Genomic DNA, 22500 nt, shown 5'->3' with positions numbered 1-22500 from the left:
ATCGCTCAGAAATGCCACTTAAGTAGCTGCGTAACCCGATTCTGAATACGAGGAACTTTCCTGCGTAAACATCGACCTAATTTTGAAACACAAGTCTCTGCTTCTGTGCAGTTATATTAACTTACATGTGTTTTTAATCTTTTGTAATGAAACAGAATGTAATGAAAAATATAACTAATGAAAATATTTCATTAATAAACATCGTAATTTACCTGAAGCTGAAAATAAGAGACGAATTAACGATCAGCCACTAGCACGTGAACGCAGCATTTCTGCAGGTTTTCTGTAATTTTGTAGAAATATCTCTGGATAAAATGAGGGTTTAACAGCTGATGAAACATAAACAGCTCTTTGTTTGTGGCATTCAGACTTTCTCCATAACGCCTCCTGTGTTTCTTCATAAATAAATCCGTTAATCTGGGCTACAGATGCTGAACTCAGAACTCAGAAGCTCCTCGGGGTTTTCTGGAAGCCGTTCAAACCCCATCGACTGAAAAAACTTCACAGATCTGCAGATTAAAAGTTTTTAAATCCTGCCGAAGACCTGCGGAGGAAAAACACAAACCCTGGCATCTCGGAGCATCTGTCACATAAACACATAAAGACTAAAAGAAGAAACAGAAGAAGCATAAAGTCACAATTTCACATCTGAATATTTATCACTTTTAACCGGATTCAGTGGTAAAATAATGTACAATTATACATTCTCTCATGATTACTCTGCCTGGTGTTTCTGTTCTACACTGTAATGATGAACAATAAATCAGGTCTTGATTCATTTTACACATTAAAGACAGAATTAAAATCAATAAAACAAACACAGAGCTTTACAGGGACACGACGGTGACCTGAAAAACATCGGGTTTATTTCCATCAAAACAAAATCTCACACTACGTCCAAAAATTACAGATTTCACCAATAATCGATAGATTAATAAATTCATTATATAATATGCTGCAGTGTTCATATTTTTAAATACTTTTTGTTCTTTTCTCTTTTTTTCCTCTCTGTTTTTTAGGAGAAATCTTTTATATAACTAATTCAATGCAGTTTTATTTGTATAGAGCTTTTAACAACGGACATTATATATAATTATATAATTTATATACAGAAATATATAAATTCAGAATATAAATATTAAGTTTATAAATTTAACCCTAATGAGTGAGTCAGAGGTGACGGTGGTGAGGAAAAACTCCCTGAGACGATATGAGGAAGAAACCTTGAGAGGAACCAGGCTCAAAGGGAACTCATCCTCATCTGGGTGACTCCAGATAGTGCGATTATAAATCATTCCCTTCTATAACTGTGTGCTACATGGACAAATAGTGCAGTTGTGTAACCAGGAAATTCATCACAGTTTTCACGTGAAGTTTATTTTGTTGAAGTTATTAACTGTGCACTGATGGAGACCCGGGTGTAAAAGTGTTCATGGGAATCGCAGTCCTAAAGCTAGCTTCATGGAGTTTATAATATATTATAAAATGTTATATATTATAAATAATATATTGCTAAAAAAGAGTTTATTATTCTTGGAAGAGGGTGGAAGATGACAGGTTTAAAAAAAAAAGACATTTTTAAAAGATATTAAAATTTTAGCTGTCATTCAGCAGGAGAGACTTTGCGAGAAGGCTAGATTTTGTGTATGTTAATATTTTAATAATACTCTAATAATAATATTTTAATAATCTACATCTGATAGACGGATAGTGTGCAGAGTGTCGGAGGAACTGGAACAAACCATTCCTGATCTGTAAAGAATCATTTTTCATTCGCTTAAAATGGCGTCCTGACTTCAGTTTCATCTCCAGTGTGATGAAAAATCTCAAATGATTGGAGGAAAAAAATCGAATATTATAACCTGGAGTATAATTTAGATAAAACTTTCAAATTTTTATTAATTATTGAGTAAAAGTTTGGCAGAGATGCGCTTCCATAAATGTATTTATTACCTGCCCTTCAGTGGTATTAATTCACACACAGTCTCTGTTTCTGAAGTGACTTTCAGGCTGCAGGTGATGAACTAGTCTAATTTGCATAGACTCCGCCCACTAATTTACATATTCATGCCATAGCCAATCCAGCAGTCCGTTATCAAAGCCCCGCCCTGAAGAACTGTTTCAGCTAATGAGCATTTTTACTCCAGCTCTCAGTCGTGATGTTTTTCTCCGATCGGATCTTACACTCGTTTATCATAACCGCTCCCACGAGTGTGTGTTTGTCGTTTGTGTTCTCAGCTCGAGTGTGTGTTTGTCGTTTGTGTTCTCAGCTCGAGTGTGTGTTTGTCGTTTGTGTTCTCAGCTCGAGTGTGTGTTTGTCGTTTGTGTTCTCAGCTCGAGTGTGTGACGACGTGCTGCTGCGCTGTCAGAACGGCGGAGTGTGTGTTCAGCACCAGCGCTGTCGCTGTCCTCCGGGATTTTCCGGAGTGTTGTGTGAAACGGAGCGATGCCGCGGTGGCCAGGCCTGTGAGGAGCTCCGATCAGGACGTGACTGTCTCCGTCTCTCGTCTCTGCCACTCTTTTATTCCCTCGTTCTCTCGCTCTCGTCTCTCCGCCGCGTCTGAGGGAAGGAGGAACGCCGAGGAACGCGACTGAGGAACACGACTGAGGAACACGAACACAACGCACAGAGACGGCGTTACACTCAGCCACAGTGTAAACATGATGAAGGACAACGTACACACAGCATACACACAACACACACACAACACACACAACATACACACAACATACACACAACATACACATAACATACACACAACACGCAACATACACACAACGTACACACAGCATACACACAACACACACACAACACACACAACATACACAACATACACAACACACACACAACACGCAACATACACATAACATACACACAACATACACATAACATACACACAACACGCAACATACACACAACATACACATAATATACACGCAACATACACACAACATACACACAACACACACAACGTACACACAACACACACAACACACACAACATACACAACATACACACACACAACACGCAACATACACATAACATACACACAACATACACATAACATACACACAACACGCAACATACACACAACATACACATAACATACACACAACACGCAACATACACACAACACGCAACATACACACAACATACACATAATATACACACAACACGCAACATACACACAACATACACATAATATACACGCAACATACACACAACATACACACAACACACACAACGTACACACAACATAAACACAATATACATGCACTATACAAGCAATACACACATGACATACATGCCGTATACACACAACATACACGCAATATACACGCAATATACACATAATATACACACAACATAGACACAACATACACGCAATATACACGCAATATACACACAACATAGACACAACATACACGCAATATACACACAATATACACACAACATAGACACAACATACACGCAATATACACGCAATATACACACAACACAGACACAACATACACGCAATATACACACAATATACACAACATAGACACAACATACACGCAATATACACATAATACACACAACATAGACACAACATACACGCAATATACACTCAACACACACACAATACACACACGACACACGCAAAGTACACACAACGTACATGCAATATACACACAATATACACACGGTATACACACAACATACAACATACACACAACATAAACACAATATACATGCACTATACATGCACTATACATGCAATATACACACAATATACAAGCAATACACACATGACATACACGCAACCTACACACAACATACACATAATATACACACAACATAAACACAACATACATGCCTTATACACACAATATACACATAACATACACACAACATACACACAACACAAATACAACTTACACACAACATAAACACAACATACATGCCTTATACACACAATATACACACAACATACACACAACATACATGCAGCTTATACGCAGTATACACACAATACACACACAACATACACACAACATACGCGCACTACACACACTGCAGGCTGGAGGTCTGGAAGCAGCACTTTGTAAAAATTAAACATGGAAATTAAGAAGTTTTTCAAAAAATATTGATAAACGATAAACATGTTATTTAAATTAACTCTCATTCAGCTTGATTCAGCTTTAACCACGCCCCCTCTGACATCATCATTAGGTCACAGTGCTGACTTATTTAATACTATGCTAGCTCAAAATTATTTATTAGCTATTATTATTATTTAGCTAATCTAATTACAATCCCTCAGTCAGGGTTGCCAGATCTGCGTAAGAAAACCAGCACGATGGTTAATAAAGCGTGAAATCTGATCTCGCAAACTCTTTATTAAAGTCCGAAATCAAATCCAGAAATTTATCGTAATATTTGAAAAATAACAGCAAATGATAAAATGATAACTTTGTAAAATGATCTTTATTATAAACACTGCACCTCTTTATCAAACTAAATACGAAGAAATTTATTCGTAGATCGTTCACAGTGGCGTTTACACAAATCCATAAAGTAACACAAATATGACTAGCCTCAATTAGTACAAAAGTAATGGCGCCCTATAAAAGGAGGAGGAGTTAGTGTGTGTCTATGGTAGCCGACACGCTGCAGTGGCTGAGCTGCGTTACTGGATGATTTAGCGCACGACGCGCTTAGGAGGCGCTCTTTCACCTTTTAGTCACCATTTTGCCTTTTATGGAGATTTGTGGGTGTGGCTAAATAACTAGCTGTGTAATTTATAGCTAATTGGTGTTTATCAGCATCCGCATGCGAGTACGAAGAAAATCAGCAAAATCTGGCAGGAATTTTTAGTTTTATTTGATCGAAAAAACATTTACACACAACTTTACTAAAAAAGTTGATAAATGAGGCTCAGTGTCATTAATAAACAATATTTATGACTAACACGCAACAAACACGTACGGTAAAAATAGTTAATTATTATTTTATATGTGTTTACTGTAGTTACAGAATCTGATTTCACCTGTTAATTCACTACATTTTAGTCAAAACCAAATCCCACGTACACACGGAAAAGACCACGCGTTTATTTAGTGTTTACTTTTTAAAAATAAACTTTAAGTTTATATGTTTTCATGCAAAACTGTGATCTATCAGATATTTATATAATTTATGCAAAAAAAAAAAAAAAAAAAACAACCTCACCAGCTAGTTTATTCAATAACATGCTAATTCTCACTAGCTAGCTCGAACCTCAAATCGCTGTATAATCAGTAACAGGAAATGACATCACTGCACACCTGGGAAACATTCTGGAAAAAGCTGTTAGTGGTGGTATGTGGTGTTCGCTTCCAAACTTCCCACCTGCAGTGTGAGTTTATATCCAGATGTGTTTATATCCAGATGTGTCCTCGTATCACAGCTTCGATTGTACAGTTTTATCTCGACGGTTTTGTCCTCCGTGTTTATAAAAACAGCCACGTTTTTATCGGAACAGAACTTTGGAAATGGACATGGTTCCCAGGACAGACTTCATCCGTGGAGCTCAAACACTGACTCTGGAACAGAACATCAGGACACTGACGATATTTTCTCCCTGAAACAACAACAACAACAATAATAACAATAATAATAATAATAATAATTAATGTGTGTTGCTGAATATCGCAAGATGTAATACTGAGCAGAAGAAACCAAAAACAGAGCATGATATTTATGCGAAATTTGCGGGGAAAAAAATGTTGTAAATTTTTTATGTAAAAAAAAGTGTTAGCAAATCATCAGCAAATGTTCATTTTATATTTTGTGTGTGAAACATTATAAAAATACACGCACACTTCATCCAGATTAGAGAGCGAGTCCTGATACGAAACCCCCCTTTGTTCATGGCCACGTGGTACGATCCATTTTGTGGGTGTGTCCAATTTTCATTTGTAAAATTTGCTGTAAATCAATTTACTGTTCAAACAAATATTGGCTTCTCTCGGCTAACTGAAATCTGTAAAATCAGACCACACCCACTTCCTGAAATTATAGCCACGCCCACTTCACACTGATGGCTCCGCCTATAATGACAAGACAGCACTATTATCATTGTTTTATTTAAAACAAGCAGTCCATCGGTCCACGTGTTGTGAATTACTTAGTGCTAGGGCGTAGGGGAAGTGACTAAGCACACGCCCAACTGTTGGCCACGCCCATTTCCCCACCCACTAATTATCTCTGACTCCATCGTTAAGACCATTATCACTGTTACTGTCAGAACTAGAACCTTATCAAGTGTGGATTTTGCTAAGGGGAAGGGCTTAGGGGAGGTGAGTAGGGATTAGGGATTTAGTTTTACTTTGGATTGGAACAAGGCCAATTTCATCCCATTTACTCTGTAGATTTGTGTCACTTCCTGTGTGTGTGTGTGTGTGTGTGTGTGTGTGTGTGTGTGTGTGTTTAACTGATATATAAAGGAATTTTTAATAACAAAGGAAAATGAAAATCATCTGTGACCGTGTGTTATGACTGTAAATGGATAAATCGTGATGTTTTATTAATCACGCGGCCTCTGCACTTTTTTTTTTCCCTCCACGTAATCGTAGCGTTGCAGTCGTTAACGTTGTTGCACATGTGAAAGGGAAATCATATCTTTTTGTTGTTCTGAAAGCTGAATGTAGTAAAATATTAAAATATTAAAAATATTAAATCACAGTGTGTAGTTATTTTAATGAGTGACTGAGTCGAGGCTGCGTTTCATACAAAACGGTCGTCTAAAGGAGTGTGTGTGGTTAGCTAATAGCCTGCTAGCTAAGAGTGTGTGTGGTTAGCTAATAGCCTGCTAGCTAAGAGTGTGTGTGGTTAGCTAATAGCCTGCTAGCTAAGAGTGTGTGTGGTTAGCTAATAGCCTGCTAGCTAAGAGTGTGTGTGGTTAGCTAATAGCCTGCTAGCTAAGAGTGTGTGGTTAGCTAATAGCCTGCTAGCTAAGCGTGTGTGTGGTTAGCTAATAGCCTGCTAGCTAAGAGTGTGTGATTAGCTAATAGCCTGCTAGCTAAGAGTGTGTGTGGTTAGCTAATAGCCTGCTAGCTAAGAGTGTGTGGTTAGCTAATAGCCTGCTAGCTAAGCGTGTGTGTGGTTAGCTAATAGCCTGCTAGCTAAGAGTGTGTGATTAGCTAATAGCCTGCTAGCTAAGAGTGTGTGTGGTTAGCTAATAGCCTGCTAGCTACAAGTGTGTGGTTAGCTAATAGCCTACTAGCTAAGAGTGTGTGGTTAGCTAATAGCCTGCTAGCTAAATGTTCTGTCCTTCTTTCTCTCTTCCTGTCTAAAAACTTTTAATTGTATGAGAGAAAGTAGTGGAAATTAAATAATAAATTTAATGTATTGGGTTGCAGAAGGAAAAAATAAAAGATAATAAAATATAAGTGCAAAAAGATTAAAAATACACAAAGATCAAAAAAAAGATAAAATCTAAAACTAATTGAAGTTTGATTTTAATTGTTTATTAATAAATCTGTACAAATTAGTAATAACATTAATGAAACTTTTTATGTTGAGGAGTTTTGGGAGCAAAACCACATCCAGAACTTTCAAGTTATTTATTAATGAATTAAAAACTAAATCAGCAGTAACTGAGGAAACGTTTATTATTATCTTATTATTCAACAAATTCACTTTTCTTTCTAAAGTCTAAACTTCACCTCAGTGTCGGCATTTTACATAAAATATATTTTAAAACAAAATGCTATAATTACTAAATATTATTTTTTATCAAAGTTGTTATTTTTTAATTAGTAAACTAAACATTACGCTCATTTATTTTTTTCTACAGTAAAGGAGCGACTCAGAGCATCGACTCGCACTGTAACCATGACAACAAATATTAGATAGATCTCACCGTCCTCCATGTCAGTTTTCCTCGTGATCTGATTGGTCAGCTAATGCCACTCTGAGCTGCATTCTGATTGGTCGGCCGATGCCACTCCAAGCTGCGATCTGATTGGTCAGCTGATGCCACTCCGAGCTGCATTCTGATTGGTCGGCCGATGCCACTCCAAGCTGCGATCTGATTGGTCAGCTGATGCCACTCCGAGCTGCATTCTGATTGGTCAGCTAATGCCACTCTAAGCTGCATTCTGATTGGTCAGCTGATGCCACTCTGAGCTGCATTCTGATTGGTCAGCTGATGCCACTCCGAGCTGCATTCTGATTGGTCAGCTGATGCCACTCTGTGTTTCTCTGTAAAGGTTGTTCGAGTTCTGTTTTTAAATCAGACGGATTTTGCGCGCGTTTCTCGCAGGATTACGCGTGAGATGTAAACCGTGAGCTGGTGGTTGAAGAGGAAAGAGAAAGTGTGAAAGAATCCTATCGTTCCTATAAACACATTTTGGGTGACGTGACGAGGCTCAGATTTCCTGTTATACCAGTTATTTTCTAACAGCTCCAAACAAAACTGTAGAATATCGTTTATATAAATATTCAGTGTTCATAAAGGACAGGAATTATTTATTACCTCTTGATGAAAAGACAGAAACGTGTTTAACGTGAAAAATACAACATCACAACCGTACTTCCCCATCTTACTGATATAAACATCACGTGTCTGATCTGTACGTAAAACTCAGGGTTTATATCAGCAGTGTGTGAATGTGAGTCATTACTGAGACGAGGACATCTGTGTTAACGAGGAACTCGAGATCAGGCTGGGAAATGACATCATTTTAATCAGATGTTTGCTCTGAGATCAGACATCATCATTTTAATCAGATGTTCGCTCTGAGATCAGACATCATCATTTTAATCAGACGTTCGCTCTGAGATCAGACATCATCATTTTAATCAGATGTTCGCTCTGAGATCAGACATCATCATTTTAATCAGATGTTTGCTCTGAGATCAGACATCATCATTTTAATCAGACGTTCGCTCTGAGATCAGACATCATCATTTTAATCACGTCACAAAACGGCTTTAACCCTCGTCTTTAATAAACTCACTCTCAGAGAGACGGATGAGGACGAGGATGTCATGTGACCTGCGTTTTAATGAAAAAAAGGTTTTTTGGGTTTTTTTTTCTCCCAGAATTAAAGTCGTGATGTAAATATAAATAATGACTAAACAGAGAAATGAGTTTTAACCTTTTTATTTATCAGCAGAAGTGAAAAGCAGCCGGGGCGAGAGATCGAGCCTCATTACGGCCGCTGCAGCGTTAATGCTTTTGTAACGAGACTGAAAAAAAATGTTCTTTAATATAAACAGTCACTTGGGCCCTAAAGCGGAGAGAAAGTCAGCACTGTTTAAGAGTTTTTACTCTAATTCTCTTTCAGTTGAACAGTTTTTATATGTAAATCAATAAGTAAATCATTATTAAGAACAATATAAGGAGATATTTTGCATTTTCTGCTTTGCTGAGAGTTTGTGAGAAGCAGAAGTGATTTCTGAAATGGCTGAATCTGCACTTGAGGAAAAAAGGATGTGTATGAATGTACACGTATACGGAGGAAATGTCGTGCTAAATTGAGCGTCTGCGTTAAAGCGCTCTCGTCTCTGTGCGGAAATCAGTAACGAGCCGCTGGAGTTGTGCCGAGTCAGAGGGATGAAGTCATCAATAACAGCACAAGGTGAGCAGGAGGAAAAAGAGAAAATAAAACCACAAGCTCAGGAGATTTCTCCTCACGCTGAGGTCAGAGGAAGAGACACTGGATAAATTTATTTTACAAGACAGAGAGAAAGAGAGAGAGAGAGAGAGAGAGAAAGATAGATAGAGAGAGAGAGAGACAGACGGGTGAGAGAGAGAGAGATGGATGAGAGAGACGGGTCAGAGAGCGAGGCAGATGAGAGAGAAAGAGAGAGAGGGGTGAGAGAGAGAGAGACAGGTGAGAGAGAGACAGGTGTGTGTGTGAGAGAGAGAGAGAGAGAGAGAGATGGGTGAGAGTGAGAGAGAGAGAGAGAGAGAGACGGGTGAGAGTGAGAGAGAGACAGGTGAGAGAGAGACAGGTGAGAGTAAGAGAGAGAGAGAGAGAGAGAGAGACGGGTGAGAGTGAGAGAGAGACAGGTGAGAGAGAGACAGGTGAGAGTAAGAGAGAGAGAGAGACGGGTGAGAGTGAGAGAGACAGGTGAAAGAGAGACAGGTGAGAGTGAGAAAGAGAGATGGGTGAGAGTGAGAGAGAGACAGGTGAGAGTGAGAGAGAGAGAGAGACGGGTGAGAGAGAGAGAGAGAGACGGGTGAGAGTGAGAGAGAGACAGGTGAGAGAGAGAGAGAGAGAGAGAGAGAGAGAGAGAGAGACGGGTGTGTGTGAGAGAGAGACAGGTGAGAGAGAGACAGGTGGATGTGTCATTAATCGTGGAACAGTCCGACTCTCTCCTCACGATTCTCGGGATCCATGTTGAATTTTTACACGCTGATGTTTTTAAATCCCTCAGTGGAAATTTAAACTGAAATGTAAAATCTAAATTCAATTTTAAGATAAAATGTAAAATAAAACTTAACGTCCAACAAGAATCTGTCCCAGTTCACCCCATAAACAAGTCATGCCTGTCCTTATATGGTCACAGCTTCCTGGTCCTCTTTTTGTTGATTAGTTTCACCTGTTCCTGGTTTCTCACTCTCCATATATGGTCACAGCTTCCTGTTCTTTATAACTCTCTCTTAGTTAATCCCTTCATCTTTCCTCTCTTCTTCACCAAATCTACTTCTTTGGTTTTCTATTAAATTTAATTTAATTTTATTTGTACATCACCTCTCTCATGACCCCACCCCTCTGATGATGACCACGCCCATCTGGTGATGACCACGCCCCCTTTCTATCTCAGAACAGTGACCTTTTTTTAACTCTGCTGTTTTCTGGCCTTATTTTTGACAGAAAAAAAAACACACTTAATGATGAAAACAGGTCAGTCTGAGTCACACAGGTGTGTGTGTGTGTGTGTGTCTGTGTCTGTGTGTGTGTGTGTGTGTGTGTGAGTGTGTGTGAGTGTGTGTGTGTGTGTGTGTGTGTGGTGAATCAATCTGTCTTTCTGCTCCAGTTCCTCTCATCCATAGTGGCCTCAATCAAACAAACACAGATTCTACAGACAGACAGGTACACAGATAAAAAGGTAGTGAGGCAGACAGACAGGTATACAGATAGACAGGTAAACTGGCAGGTAGACACACATATCTAGAGAGACAGAGACACAGACAGGTGAATGGAGAGACAGAGACATAGACAGGTGAATGGAGAGACAGAAAGACAGAAAGACAGGTGAATGGAGAGACAGAGACACAGACAGGTGAATGGAGAGACTGAGACACAGACAGGTGAATGGAGAGATAGAGAGACAGACAGGTGAATGGAGAGACAGAAAGACAGACAGACAGGTGAATGGAGAGATAGAGAGACAGACAGGTGAATGGAAAGACAGAAAGACAGACAGACAGGTGAATGGAGAGACTGAGACACAGACAGGTGAATGGAGAGACAGAGAGACAGACAGACAGGTGAACTGAGAGACAGAGAGACAGACAGGTGAATGGAGAGACAGAGACAAAGACAGGTGAATGGAGAGACAGAGAAAAAGACATGTGAATGGAGAGACAGAGACACAGACAGGTGAATGGAGAGACAGAAAGACAGACAGACAGGTGAATGGAGAGACTGAGACACAGACAGGTGAATGGAGAGACAGAGAGACAGACAGACAGGTGAACTGAGAGACAGAGAGACAGACAGGTGAATGGAGAGACAGAGAGACAGACAGGTGAATGGAGAGACAGAAAGACAGACAGACAGGTGAATGGAGAGACTGAGACACAGACAGGTGAATGGAGAGACAGAGAGACAGACAGACAGGTGAACTGAGAGACAGAGAGACAGACAGGTGAATGGAGAGACAGAGACACAGACAGGTGAATGGACAGACAGAGAGACAGACAGGTGAATGGAGAGACAGAGACACAGACAGGTGAATGGACAGACAGAGAGACAGACAGGTGAATGGAGAGACAGAAAGACAGACAGACAGGTGAACTGAGAGACAGAGAGACAGACAGGTGAATGGAGAGACAGAGACACAGACAGGTGAATGGACAGACAGAGAGACAGACAGGTAGACATGCTGTAGGACAAACAGCAGGTAGAGGACATGGATTTTGTCATCCTGTTTCCACACACACAAACACACAGAAGCAAGGATGTAAAAAAAAAAAAAGATCTAAAAATGTAAATCTTTTGGAACAAACACTAATTTTTTACACAGAATAAACTACAGATTAAAACTTTAACATTCTGCACAAAACATCCAATAAATTTGATAAATTCAATATTTATCATCTGATGGCTGTCAGAAATCTGATGACGCAGCGGGTGTGTGTGTGTGTGTGTGTTTTCTTCGCTTGTCCTTTTTTTTTTCCTGATTAAAGCAGGACAGGAAACATATTGTGAAGTTGACATTAGCGTGTGTGTGTGTGTGTGTGTGTGTGTGTGTGTGTGTGTGATCAGATGGTGGAAGAATTTATTCTGAAGTAGCAGCAGCTGCTAATGTGACACAGAAAACATGCTACAACAGCCAGATCTGTCACTCACACTCACACACACACAAACACACACTCACACTCACACACACACAAACACACACTCACACACACACGTTTTCTTCTTGCATATTGATGAGCAGATTGGCGTGGACAAACAAGAGCAATACGAGTTCTTAATATTTTTATATAGTAACGCTGCTAGTATGGCTATACTGCTAGCAAAACACTCATTACTAGCGCTGCTAATGCTTTAAAAGCTAACTTCACTGCGCTAACTAGACTGCAAATCCTACGCATGCTAACAGTTAGCTTTAATTAAATAAACAGAGTTCATTTAAAAAATGCTAAGGAATTAGAAATAGTCTGAATTTTGCACAAATCAATAAAAAAATATTCAGTAAAAATAAAAATATTTCTCGCTGCATCTTTTCATCTGAACATGGATATGATTTTCTTTATTTTTCTTTTTTCTTTTGATTTTTTTTTATATAAATGTCTCATCAAATTCAATAGAGAGGCCGTGCTTGCTTGTTTTACCGCACGGGGACCTTTGTGTGCTTTCAGAGCTTCGTTCCTGATCGTTCGCAGTGTGAGTGGTTATTAACAGTCATTGAGAGGTAATAAGGTCTTTAGAATGTTAGCGGGGAAAAATTGGGAAATGACGATGGGGAAATTGAAAAGATAGAAAGAGCGCTGATATGGAAATGGAGCAGATTCACGGGCGACGCACGGGACCGAGCGGCCATGCTGAGTGTCTGTAATGAGGTTTGTGTGTGTGTGTGTGTATGTGTGTGTGTGTGTGTGTGGGTGTGTGTGTGTTTGTGTGTCTGCGGGGTTCATCACATCACAGACAACAAATTACACCTCTAACATTCCTGTGGCTCTCCAGACACTGAAATCAATCTCAGATAAAGAAATCTCCCACTGCTCAGGTGTGTGTGTGTGTGTGTGTGTGTGTGTGTGTGTGTGGTACACAGATAACTCCAAGGCCATCATGATTATTAAGTGTGCTAAATGACCCCCAAATAATAGAGACAGGCGATATTTTGATTCGTTATCGCTATGGTGATCGATGACATCACACTGTCCAATCACGACGCAGGATAGTGATTATAGAGTATTTTGTAATATAATGTCACGTCAGTGGAATTTACATCTTCATCCAGTAGCGCAGCTGCTTTGGCCGTGATGACCTCAGAGGGGGCGGAGCTTCAGTTTACAGCGCAGTAGCAGTGAGTCTGATTTCAGAAGCGGTTTATTAAAACATCTCAGACGTCCGTAAGAATCAGACGTGTTTAATGTGTCCTGAGGCGTGACGATGGAGACGTGTGTCTGTCTGAGAGGACGATTATGAGCTCTGTGTGAGTCTGACGCCTCAAAACCAAACAGAAATCATTACAAACCTTAATGACATTTTAGCTTCGGAGAATTTAGAAAGAGAGAGAAAGAGAGAGAGAGAAACAGAGAGAGAGGGAGAGGGAGAGAATGACAGAAACTAAAACAGAGTCAGAGAGACAGAAATATAGAGATACATGAAGAGAGATAGAGAGAGACAGAGGGACAGAGAGAATGAGAGAAGCTAAAAGAGAGAGAGGGAGAGAGAGAGAGAGAGAGAATGAGAGAAGCTAAAAGAGAGAGAGAGGGAGAGAGACAGAGAGAGAGACAGAGAGAATGAGAGAAGCTAAAAGAAAAAGAGAGAGAGAGAGACAGAGAGAATGAGAGAAGCTAAAAGAGAGAGAGAGGGAGAGAGAGAGAGAGAATGAGAGAAGCTAAAAGAGAGAGAGAGGGAGAGAGAGAGAGAATGAGAGAAGCTAAAAGAGAGAGAGAGGGAGAGAGACAGAGAGAGAGACAGAGAGAATGAGAGAAGCTAAAAGAGAAAGAGAGAGAGAGAGACAGAGAGAATGAGAGAAGCTAAAAGAGAGAGAGAGGGAGAGAGAGAGAGAGAGAGAATGAGAGAAGCTAAAAGAGAGAGAGAGGGAGAGAGAGAGAGAGAGAATGAGAGAAGCTAAAAGAGAGATACAGAGAGGCAGAAATAGAGAGATACATGAAGAGAGAGAAAGACAGAAAGAGAGAGAAAGACAGAGAGTGATACAGAGAGACAAAGACGAACATCCAGAGACTGCGAGAGAGAGAATGAGAGTGTGAATAATAAACAGAATAACAAACAAAAAAAGGGCAGAGATAGAAAAATAAAGAATGACCAGAGAGGGTATCAAAAAAGAGATAAAGAAAATCAAGAGAGAAAGAACAAAAGTGACATAAAGGGAGGAAGAAGGAGTGAGAGAAAGTGATGGAAGACAAAAACACAGTGAGAGAGAGAGAGAGAGAGAGAGAGAGAGAGAGAGGAAGATCGAAAGAGAAAGAGAAAGAATAAAACAGTGGTAAAGAGAGAGAAAGTGAGAGAGACAAGAAGAGAAGGACAGAGAAAGAGATGTATATTTACATTACATTTACATGGCATTTGGCAGAAGCTCTTATCCAGAGCGACTTACAATACAATAGTGCTTTGAAGTCTATCAAAAATACATTCTGATACTGACTCACTAGGTCACAAACTAGGAATACCATCAGTCCAAAACTCTGTTGGGGAGGTGATTATTTTGGTGAAAGTGCTAATTTAAGTATTTTATGAAGAGGTAAGTCTTTAGCCGTCGTTTGCAGACTGCCAGTGACTCAGCTGTTTGGACATCTAGGGGAAGTTCATTCCACCACCGAGGCTCCAGAACAGAGAAGAGTCTCGATGCAGGTCTTCCTTGTACCCTGAGAGATGGAGGGACCAGTCGAGCAGTGCTAGAGGATCGGAGGGAGCGTGGTGCAATGTGAGGTGTGATAAGAGCTTTGAGATAAGTGGGTGCTGGTCCGTTTTTGGCTTTGTAGGCGAGCATCAGTGTTTTAAATCTGATGCAGCAGCTACAGGAAGCCAGTGGAGGGAGCGCAGCAATGGGGTGGTGTGGGAAAACTTAGGAAGGTTGAAAACCAGTCGTGCAGCTGCATTCTGGATCAGTTGCAGAGGACGAATGGCGCTCAGAGGCAGAGCTGCCAGGAGTGAGTTGCAGTAGTCCAGTCTTGAAATGAGAAGGGACTGAACAAGCACCTGTGTGGCCTGTGAGGAAAGAAATGGACGAATTCTTCTGATGTTATAAAGGAGAAATCCACATGAGCGTGTTAGATTAGCGATGTGAGAGGAGAAGGACAGTTGATTGTCCATGGTTACCCCAAGGTTGCGTGCGGTAACCGAAGGCGAGATCAGAGAATTGTCTAGGGAAATTGCAAGATCCTGAGATGGGGATGAAGCACCTGGGATGAACAGCAGTTCAGTTTTGGTGGGATTAAGTTTCAGCTGATGAGCTGCCATCCATGATGAGATGTCTGCCAGACAAGCTGATATCCGAGCAGAAACATGAGTGTCTGAGGGAAGGAGAGGATGAGTTGAGTGTCATCTGCATAGCAGTGCACTTATGGAGAGAGATAGAGGGACTGAGAAACGAGAGAGAGATGTGATGTCACAGTGGTGATGTACAGACGCAGATGTGTGAAGGTGAAGTTCTGACTTTCTAACAAGTTCTCCTCAAACACAGATCAAAAACTCCATTAGGCCACACCCCAACTCCCCCAACCACGCCCCTAACTCCACCCCTTAATATTGTCTATGTACACGAATTTGAACCTACTGCATCCAAACTAGTGCAGAAATGAGCTCCACACGTTGTTCCTGTTTCTGCAGCACATGAACGCTGTTCACCTTAAACCTTCTGAGGTGCCAATAATTTACACATTTACATCATCGCGTGAATCATTTTTACTTTCAGACTCAGTCAAACACCTGATTTATATTTCTCAACCCGGAGCACCACTGCAATGACTCTCGCTGTATTTATTTTCAAAATCATGCTGAGACTGTGCTCGTGATTCTTCTTCTTCTTCTTTTTTTGTTTTTTTATTTGCACTAAAAGCTCCTCTTCCTCTGGGCGCCGCTCCGGTGTGGCCTCAGCGCCTCAGCACGCCTCAGCTGGGAATAAACACTCAGTGCACTTTCATAAGCCATTTCTGCCTCGTAGCACATGTGCCCAGGAGAAGGAAGGGAAAAAAAAAAAAAAAAAAGGAGAAAATGGCTGCTCAGAGATTCATCCGAGCAGCAGGCTGTGACGAGGCGAGCGCAGCCGTGAGTTCGGATGATGTACGCTTCCTGCTTTGTTTTATTCGCCGTGCGACGGCACTGAACTGCTAATCAGGCTGTTTAATCTTCAGCGCAGGAACAGAAATACAGAAATACAGAAATATGGATCCCTGAGCTACGATTACGCAGCACACAGCCGCAACATTACCATCCATCAGCGCGACTTTATTTCGTCTTAGCGGCGGCCAACTGTTTACTCCGCCGGGTAATCAGATTAATCTCAATCACACGGCTTAACTAACACGACGAGCCGAGAGACGCAGTGATGAAACGTTATTAGGAGAAATAAATCCCGGATATGGTTCAGGGTCGGGTCTGCAATCTGATCACACACACTTTTTCATCAAAAGCATTTTACTCCTTAATAAAGGACAAGTTTAAACATGACAAAAGGAACAGAGCTGCATTTATCATCACATAAACCCACCTTATCATCACGCTACTCACACTGGGATTAGAACAAACACTCAGATGGGTCTGGAATGAAGAATGAAGGTTCTGAGGGTTCCAAGGGTTTACTGAGGGTATATTCAAGATTTTGAGGGTTTAATGAGGGTTGAGAGATGGTTCTGAGGATTATGTAGGTTTACTGATGGTATTGTCATGAGTTCGAGGGTTTAATGAAGGTTCTGAAGGTTTAATGAGGGTTCTGAAGGTTTAATGAGGGTTCTGAGGGATTAATGAGGGTTCTGAAGGTTTTATTGAGGTTCTGAGGGTTTAATGAGGGTTCTCAGGGTTTAATGAGGGTTCTGAAGGTTTAATGAAGGTTCTGAAGGTTTAATGAGGGTTCTGAAGGTTTAATGAGGGTTCTGAAGGTTTAATGAGGGTTCTGAAGGTTTAATGAAGGTTCTGAAGGTTTAATGAGGGTTCCGAAGGTTTAATGAGGGTTCTGAGGGTTTTATTGAGGTTCTGAAGGTTTAATGAGGGTTCTGAAGGTTTAATGAAGGTTCTGAAGGTTTAATGAGGGTTCTGAAGGTTTAATGAGGGTTCTCAGGGTTTTATTGAGGTTCTGAGGGATTAATGAGGGTTCTCAGGGTTTACTCCAACAGCCTGAGATACAGAAGCGTTTATGAATTTATATTATTAGCTGAAATATTTAATTATAAAACACAATGCTCTGTGCTGTTGTTCCTGGATTTATTTTTCATTAAGAAGTTGATTGTATTTTTAGTGAAGCAGAAAATGAATTAGTTTGTAAAACAGTGTTATAGATCTGATTTTTCACTTCTGTCCACTGCAGCGATTTATGAAGCCGAGCTTCCTCACAGCTGCGACATTAAACACTGCTGTTTTTTTTCTTTGATTCACAGCAGTTTGGTGTTTAAACAGTGAAGTGATAATAATTATTCAGAGTTAGACGAGGCTTTTACGCTGAAGCTTTATGGGATTTTGCTGTAGGGGGAAAATTCAGCGCTGTAATTAACCGAGATGTGCCGTTTGTTGAAGTTAATTGTGTTGGATTTATGAAAATGAAAAAGGAGGCGTCGAAGCTGCCAGGCAAATATAATGCAATTAACATTCCTGTGTGGAAAAATAGCATTCCTGAGTGAAATCTCCACCATGTGAGAGGAATATTTCTTCTACAAACCATGCAGTAAATGAGCATCTGGCTTTCACTCTTCCTGTAGTGCGCACTACTTAGCAGACTTCTGACCCCACTTCCTGGTTCATTAGCGTTTAGCCTGTGTTTAATCTTTAAAAAATAAATACACATACATTTTAAAAGTGACTTTATATCACTGTGTATGTGTTATGTGATTATATTTTACATTTTAATCAGGAATCCTTCATCACTCATGTCAGCTGTGATAAATATTTCATCTTGAATTAAACAACTCATGAATTTATTACTATTTATTTAATTTATTATAATTTATTCACAGAACTGCTGAGCAAGATGTCTCTAATATTCAGACTTTTCCACAGTGATGAATACGATTAGATAAAATGTATAATATGTAAATATATAAACCCCCAAATCATGTTTCCTCTCCATTCTTTAACACTCCTGTTTACTCGCTGTGAGCATCACTGGATTATTTTAAACAATTATATACATAAACAATTTATTGTTCTTATTATTGTTTTATCACCTTATCTCAGCTTGTATTATATATCTTTATATCTCAATAGAAATCAGTATTAATCACACACACACACACACACACCCACAGAGTGTAACAGTGGGTGTGTGTGTGTCATTTGTCGTTTTTTTTCAGGATATTTAACACACGTGTGTGCGTGCCCGCATATGTGTGAGTGTGTGTGTGTGTGCGTGTGTGTGTGTTTGTCCTTGTCTTTGTCTCTGTGTGTATCACTGTAATCCTCCCCTACCTGTGTGTGTGATTACGTATTTGTGACTTCATTCATCTTAGTGACCTGGACACGACTGTGTGTCTGTAGTGTGTGTGTGTGTGTGTGTGTGTGTGTGTGTGTGTGTGTGTGTGTGTGTGTCCTTATTACTGATGGATTGTGTGTTTAAATGTAAAACCAGAAATAAAACAGATCACATGTCACCAGTAAAACCAATTTGGGTGTGTGTTCACACACAGACAAACAATGTGTGTGTGTGTGTGTGTGTGTGTGAGACAAAACACATTGTATCTCTCTCTCTCTCTCTCTCTCTCTCTATATATATATATATATATATATGTTGTTATTATTATTATTATTATTATTATCATTTTGAGCTTGAGGACAGTAAAGCTGATGATATGACACAGAGCGGAATAAACCCACGTACCACATCATAATATTCATGTAAGTAAGTATTAGTATAATATTCTGAAACACGTATAGTCTGTTATTTTGACTATATTACATATATTATAATATAATATGCTATTATATTCATATTATATTCATTCATAATCATATATATTATATTCACAAATATAAGGGTAAAGTTATTTGAGAGTTTATTTTGAAGCAGTTAGTAATCGAGAGAATCTCACTGTAAAGTAGAGCAGAGACCTGAACCTGAATAAAGCAGGGCTGCAGAAGTGAAGTGAAGTGAAGTGAAGTGAAGTGACGCCCCCATGTGGAGAGTTTGTGAAAGCCATCTGCTGTGAGTTTTACTGCGAGGAGAAAAGCACTGTCTTCATTTTAACACAATGTGCAGGATTTATAACCTTTTTACGAGTAGTTTATAAGTTAACACACTTATAGATGTGCATCACTGTCAGACTTTTTACTATTAATCAGCTGTTTACAATCAGAAGATCGAGTGTGTTATATATTTGAAGAAATTCGTAGGAATAAACTAGAATTAAAAGACTAACAGTGTGTGAGTGTGAGGTTGTGTGTTGGAGTTACTGTTGTTATTATTATAACTCTTATGCATTACAAGAACATGCACACAGCAGGAGGTGAAAAGGTTAAAAATGACAGCTGACTCCTAGAACCCCAGTAACACTGCAGATGAAGACAGTGATAAAGTCAGAATGTGACAGCTGATAAGAAGAAAAGAGCGGAGTTTTAGGGAAGAAAACTTTTTAGAAGTCATTTAGAATAAAAGTACAGTTGTGTAGCTAGCCTCTCATTTAAGCACTGATAGCACGAATCATAAAAATGCTCATTTTCCTCAAAAATGGTGTCAGTAATTAACATTCTGTTCATATGAACATAAAACTAAAAGGTTCTGAGGGTTTATTAAGGGTTCTGGGGATTTAATGAGGGTTCTGAGGGTTAAATGAAGGTTCTGGGGATTTAATGAGGGTTTAATGAGGTTCTGAGGGTTTAATGTGGGTTTAATGAGGGTTCTGAGGGTTAAATGAAGGTTCTGAGGATTTAATGAGGGTTTAATGAGGTTCTGAGGGTTTAATGAGGGTTTATTAAGGGTTCTGAGGGTTTAATGAGGGTTTATTAAGGGTTCTGAGGGTTTAATGAGGGTTCTGAGGGTTAAGTGAAGGTTCTGAGGATTTAATGAGGGTTTAATGAGGTTCTGAGGGTTTAATGAGGGTTTATTAAGGGTTCTGAGGGTTTAATGAGGGTTTATTAAGGGTTCTGAGGGTTTAATGAGGGTTTAATGAGGGTTTAGTGGGGGTTTATTAAGGGTTCTGAGGGTTTAATGAGGGTTCTGAGGGTTTAATGAGGGTTTAATGAAGGTTTAATAAAGCTCTGAGGTTTTAATGAGGGTTCTGAGGGTTTAATGAGGGTTTATTAAGGGTTCTGAGGGTTTAATGAGGGTTCTGAGGGTTAAGTGAAGGTTCTGAGGATTTAATGAGGGTTTAATGAGGTTCTGAGGGTTTAATGAGGGTTTATTAAGGGTTCTGAGGGTTTAATGAGGGTTTATTAAGGGTTCTGAGGGTTTAATGAGGGTTTAATGAGGGTTTAGTGGGGGTTTATTAAGGGTTCTGAGGGTTTAATGAGGGTTCTGAGGGTTTAATGAGGGTTTAATGAAGGTTTAATAAAGCTCTGAGGTTTTAATGAGGGTTCTGAGGGTTAAGTGAAGGTTCTGAGGATTTAATGAGGGTTTAATGAGGTTCTGAGGGTTTAATGAGGGTTTATTAAGGGTTCTGAGGGTTTAATGAGGGTTTATTAAGGGTTCTGAGGGTTTAATGAGGGTTTAATGAGGGTTTAGTGGGGGTTTATTAAGGGTTCTGAGGGTTTAATGAGGGTTCTGAGGGTTTAATGAGGGTTTAATGAAGGTTTAATAAAGCTCTGAGGTTTTAATGAGGGTTCTGAGGGTTTAATGAGGGTTTGATGAAGGTTCTGAGGGTTTAATGAGGGTTTAATGAAGGTTCTGAGGGTTTAATGAGGGTTCCGGGGGTTTACTCCAACAGCCCGAGTTACAGAATCATTTATAATATATATAAATATAAATGCTTATATACACAGACATATAACAAGTTAAGTTTTCTAAGTTTTAGTGATTGATAAAACAAGAACAATTCTTTAAAAAATTGTCTAGGAAGTTTTTGGTCTAGGATGAGTAAGAAATTAACTATAAATTTTGTTTTGTTTTGTTGTTTACAGTGTTTATCCCATGTGTAACAATAATGTTTAATATTTTTGCTTGTAATAATTATCATTTTAAAAGGACACAAAGGCTTAAATATCATTACAACTCGAGTATATAGTTTCAGATTCATCACATTTCTAACCGTTATTGCTATTTATTCACAATTTAATGCTTATTTATTTATTTATTTATTTATTTATTTGCATTGCTAGCAGTTAGCAGTTTGTTTCCTGACAGGAACACAGCGATGACGTCACTGCAACGGTTTTCTTTTAACTGTGCCGCCTGCGTGATAAGACTCACGCGATCTAATTCTTTTCCGGTGTTCTATCTAGAATGTACTACGTAGTATGCAAGTAGACAGAACACAAGTGGGCCAATCAGAATACAGGACAGCTCTCGATTTTAGCCAATCACGCAGAGAAGGGGGCGGGGCGTATGGCGTCCCCTGTTCCTTGCCCTATAACAGCGAATCCTGCTTTATTTGGATTAGTCAGGGTTAGCATTAGCGCTAGCTTTAGCGTTAGCATTAGCATTAGCGCTGGAATCTTACGGAAGCTAGCGCTTTGACATGGACAGGGAGAAACTCGGATTAATCCACTTTAACTCGGATTAACGCGAATCTCTGTCTCGTCACACAACTAAACCAGTTAATAATAATATTAATAATAATAATAATTTAGCGAGTCGTGTGGTTATATAAACCGCTAGCTAGCTAACTAGCCAAACTAAAGGGAGTAGTTGTTGGTTCCGCAAACTGTTAGCACTGTTAGTTTATTTATCTTTAATTGACGGAGTTAAAGGATGGATTTCAGCGTCAGGAGACTCGCAGCAGATGCTGGAACTTTCCTGAG

General features: G+C 39.5%; 2 protein-coding genes and 1 long non-coding RNA gene across 6 annotated transcripts in view; 2 read left to right on the top strand and 1 right to left on the bottom strand.

Annotated features, from left to right (window-relative positions):
- LOC113524963 (netrin-G1) overlaps window positions 1-2564 on the top strand; it is a 25255-nt gene extending 22691 nt beyond the window's left edge. The window contains exon 7 of the mRNA XM_034314622.2: window positions 2335-2564. Coding sequence (XP_034170513.1) covers window positions 2335-2564 — 230 coding nt within the window. The remainder of the gene's footprint in view (window positions 1-2334) is intronic.
- LOC128317127 (uncharacterized) lies at window positions 2455-9899 on the bottom strand. Of its 2 annotated transcripts, none has more exons than XR_008300631.1 (3): window positions 7890-9899; window positions 5375-5606; window positions 2455-2591 (listed from the first exon to the last, which is right to left on the bottom strand). It is a non-coding gene; the product is annotated as an uncharacterized LOC128317127 (long non-coding RNA). The 2 variants fall into 2 exon arrangements; XR_008300630.1 differs by having other exon boundaries at window positions 2470-2604.
- Window positions 9900-22122: 12223 nt separating this feature from the next.
- The window catches only part of sh3glb1b (SH3-domain GRB2-like endophilin B1b), a 13978-nt gene continuing 13600 nt past the window's right edge, over window positions 22123-22500 (top strand). Inside the window, exon 1 of one of the 3 annotated variants that reach the window (XM_053227698.1) lies at window positions 22123-22500. This exon is cut by the window's right edge and continues 32 nt beyond it. Coding sequence is in view for 2 of the 3 variants with exons in the window: in XM_053227696.1 (XP_053083671.1) it covers window positions 22451-22500 (50 nt within the window). In the remaining variant the exon portion in view is untranslated. The other 2 variants (XM_053227696.1, XM_053227697.1) reach the window with 2 other exon arrangements.

The sequence above is a fragment of the Pangasianodon hypophthalmus genome, chromosome 21 (genome assembly GCF_027358585.1).
Source record: "Pangasianodon hypophthalmus isolate fPanHyp1 chromosome 21, fPanHyp1.pri, whole genome shotgun sequence".
Lineage (NCBI taxonomy): Eukaryota > Metazoa > Chordata > Actinopteri > Siluriformes > Pangasiidae > Pangasianodon > Pangasianodon hypophthalmus.
This window is presented reverse-complemented; position numbering and strand designations above follow the sequence as displayed.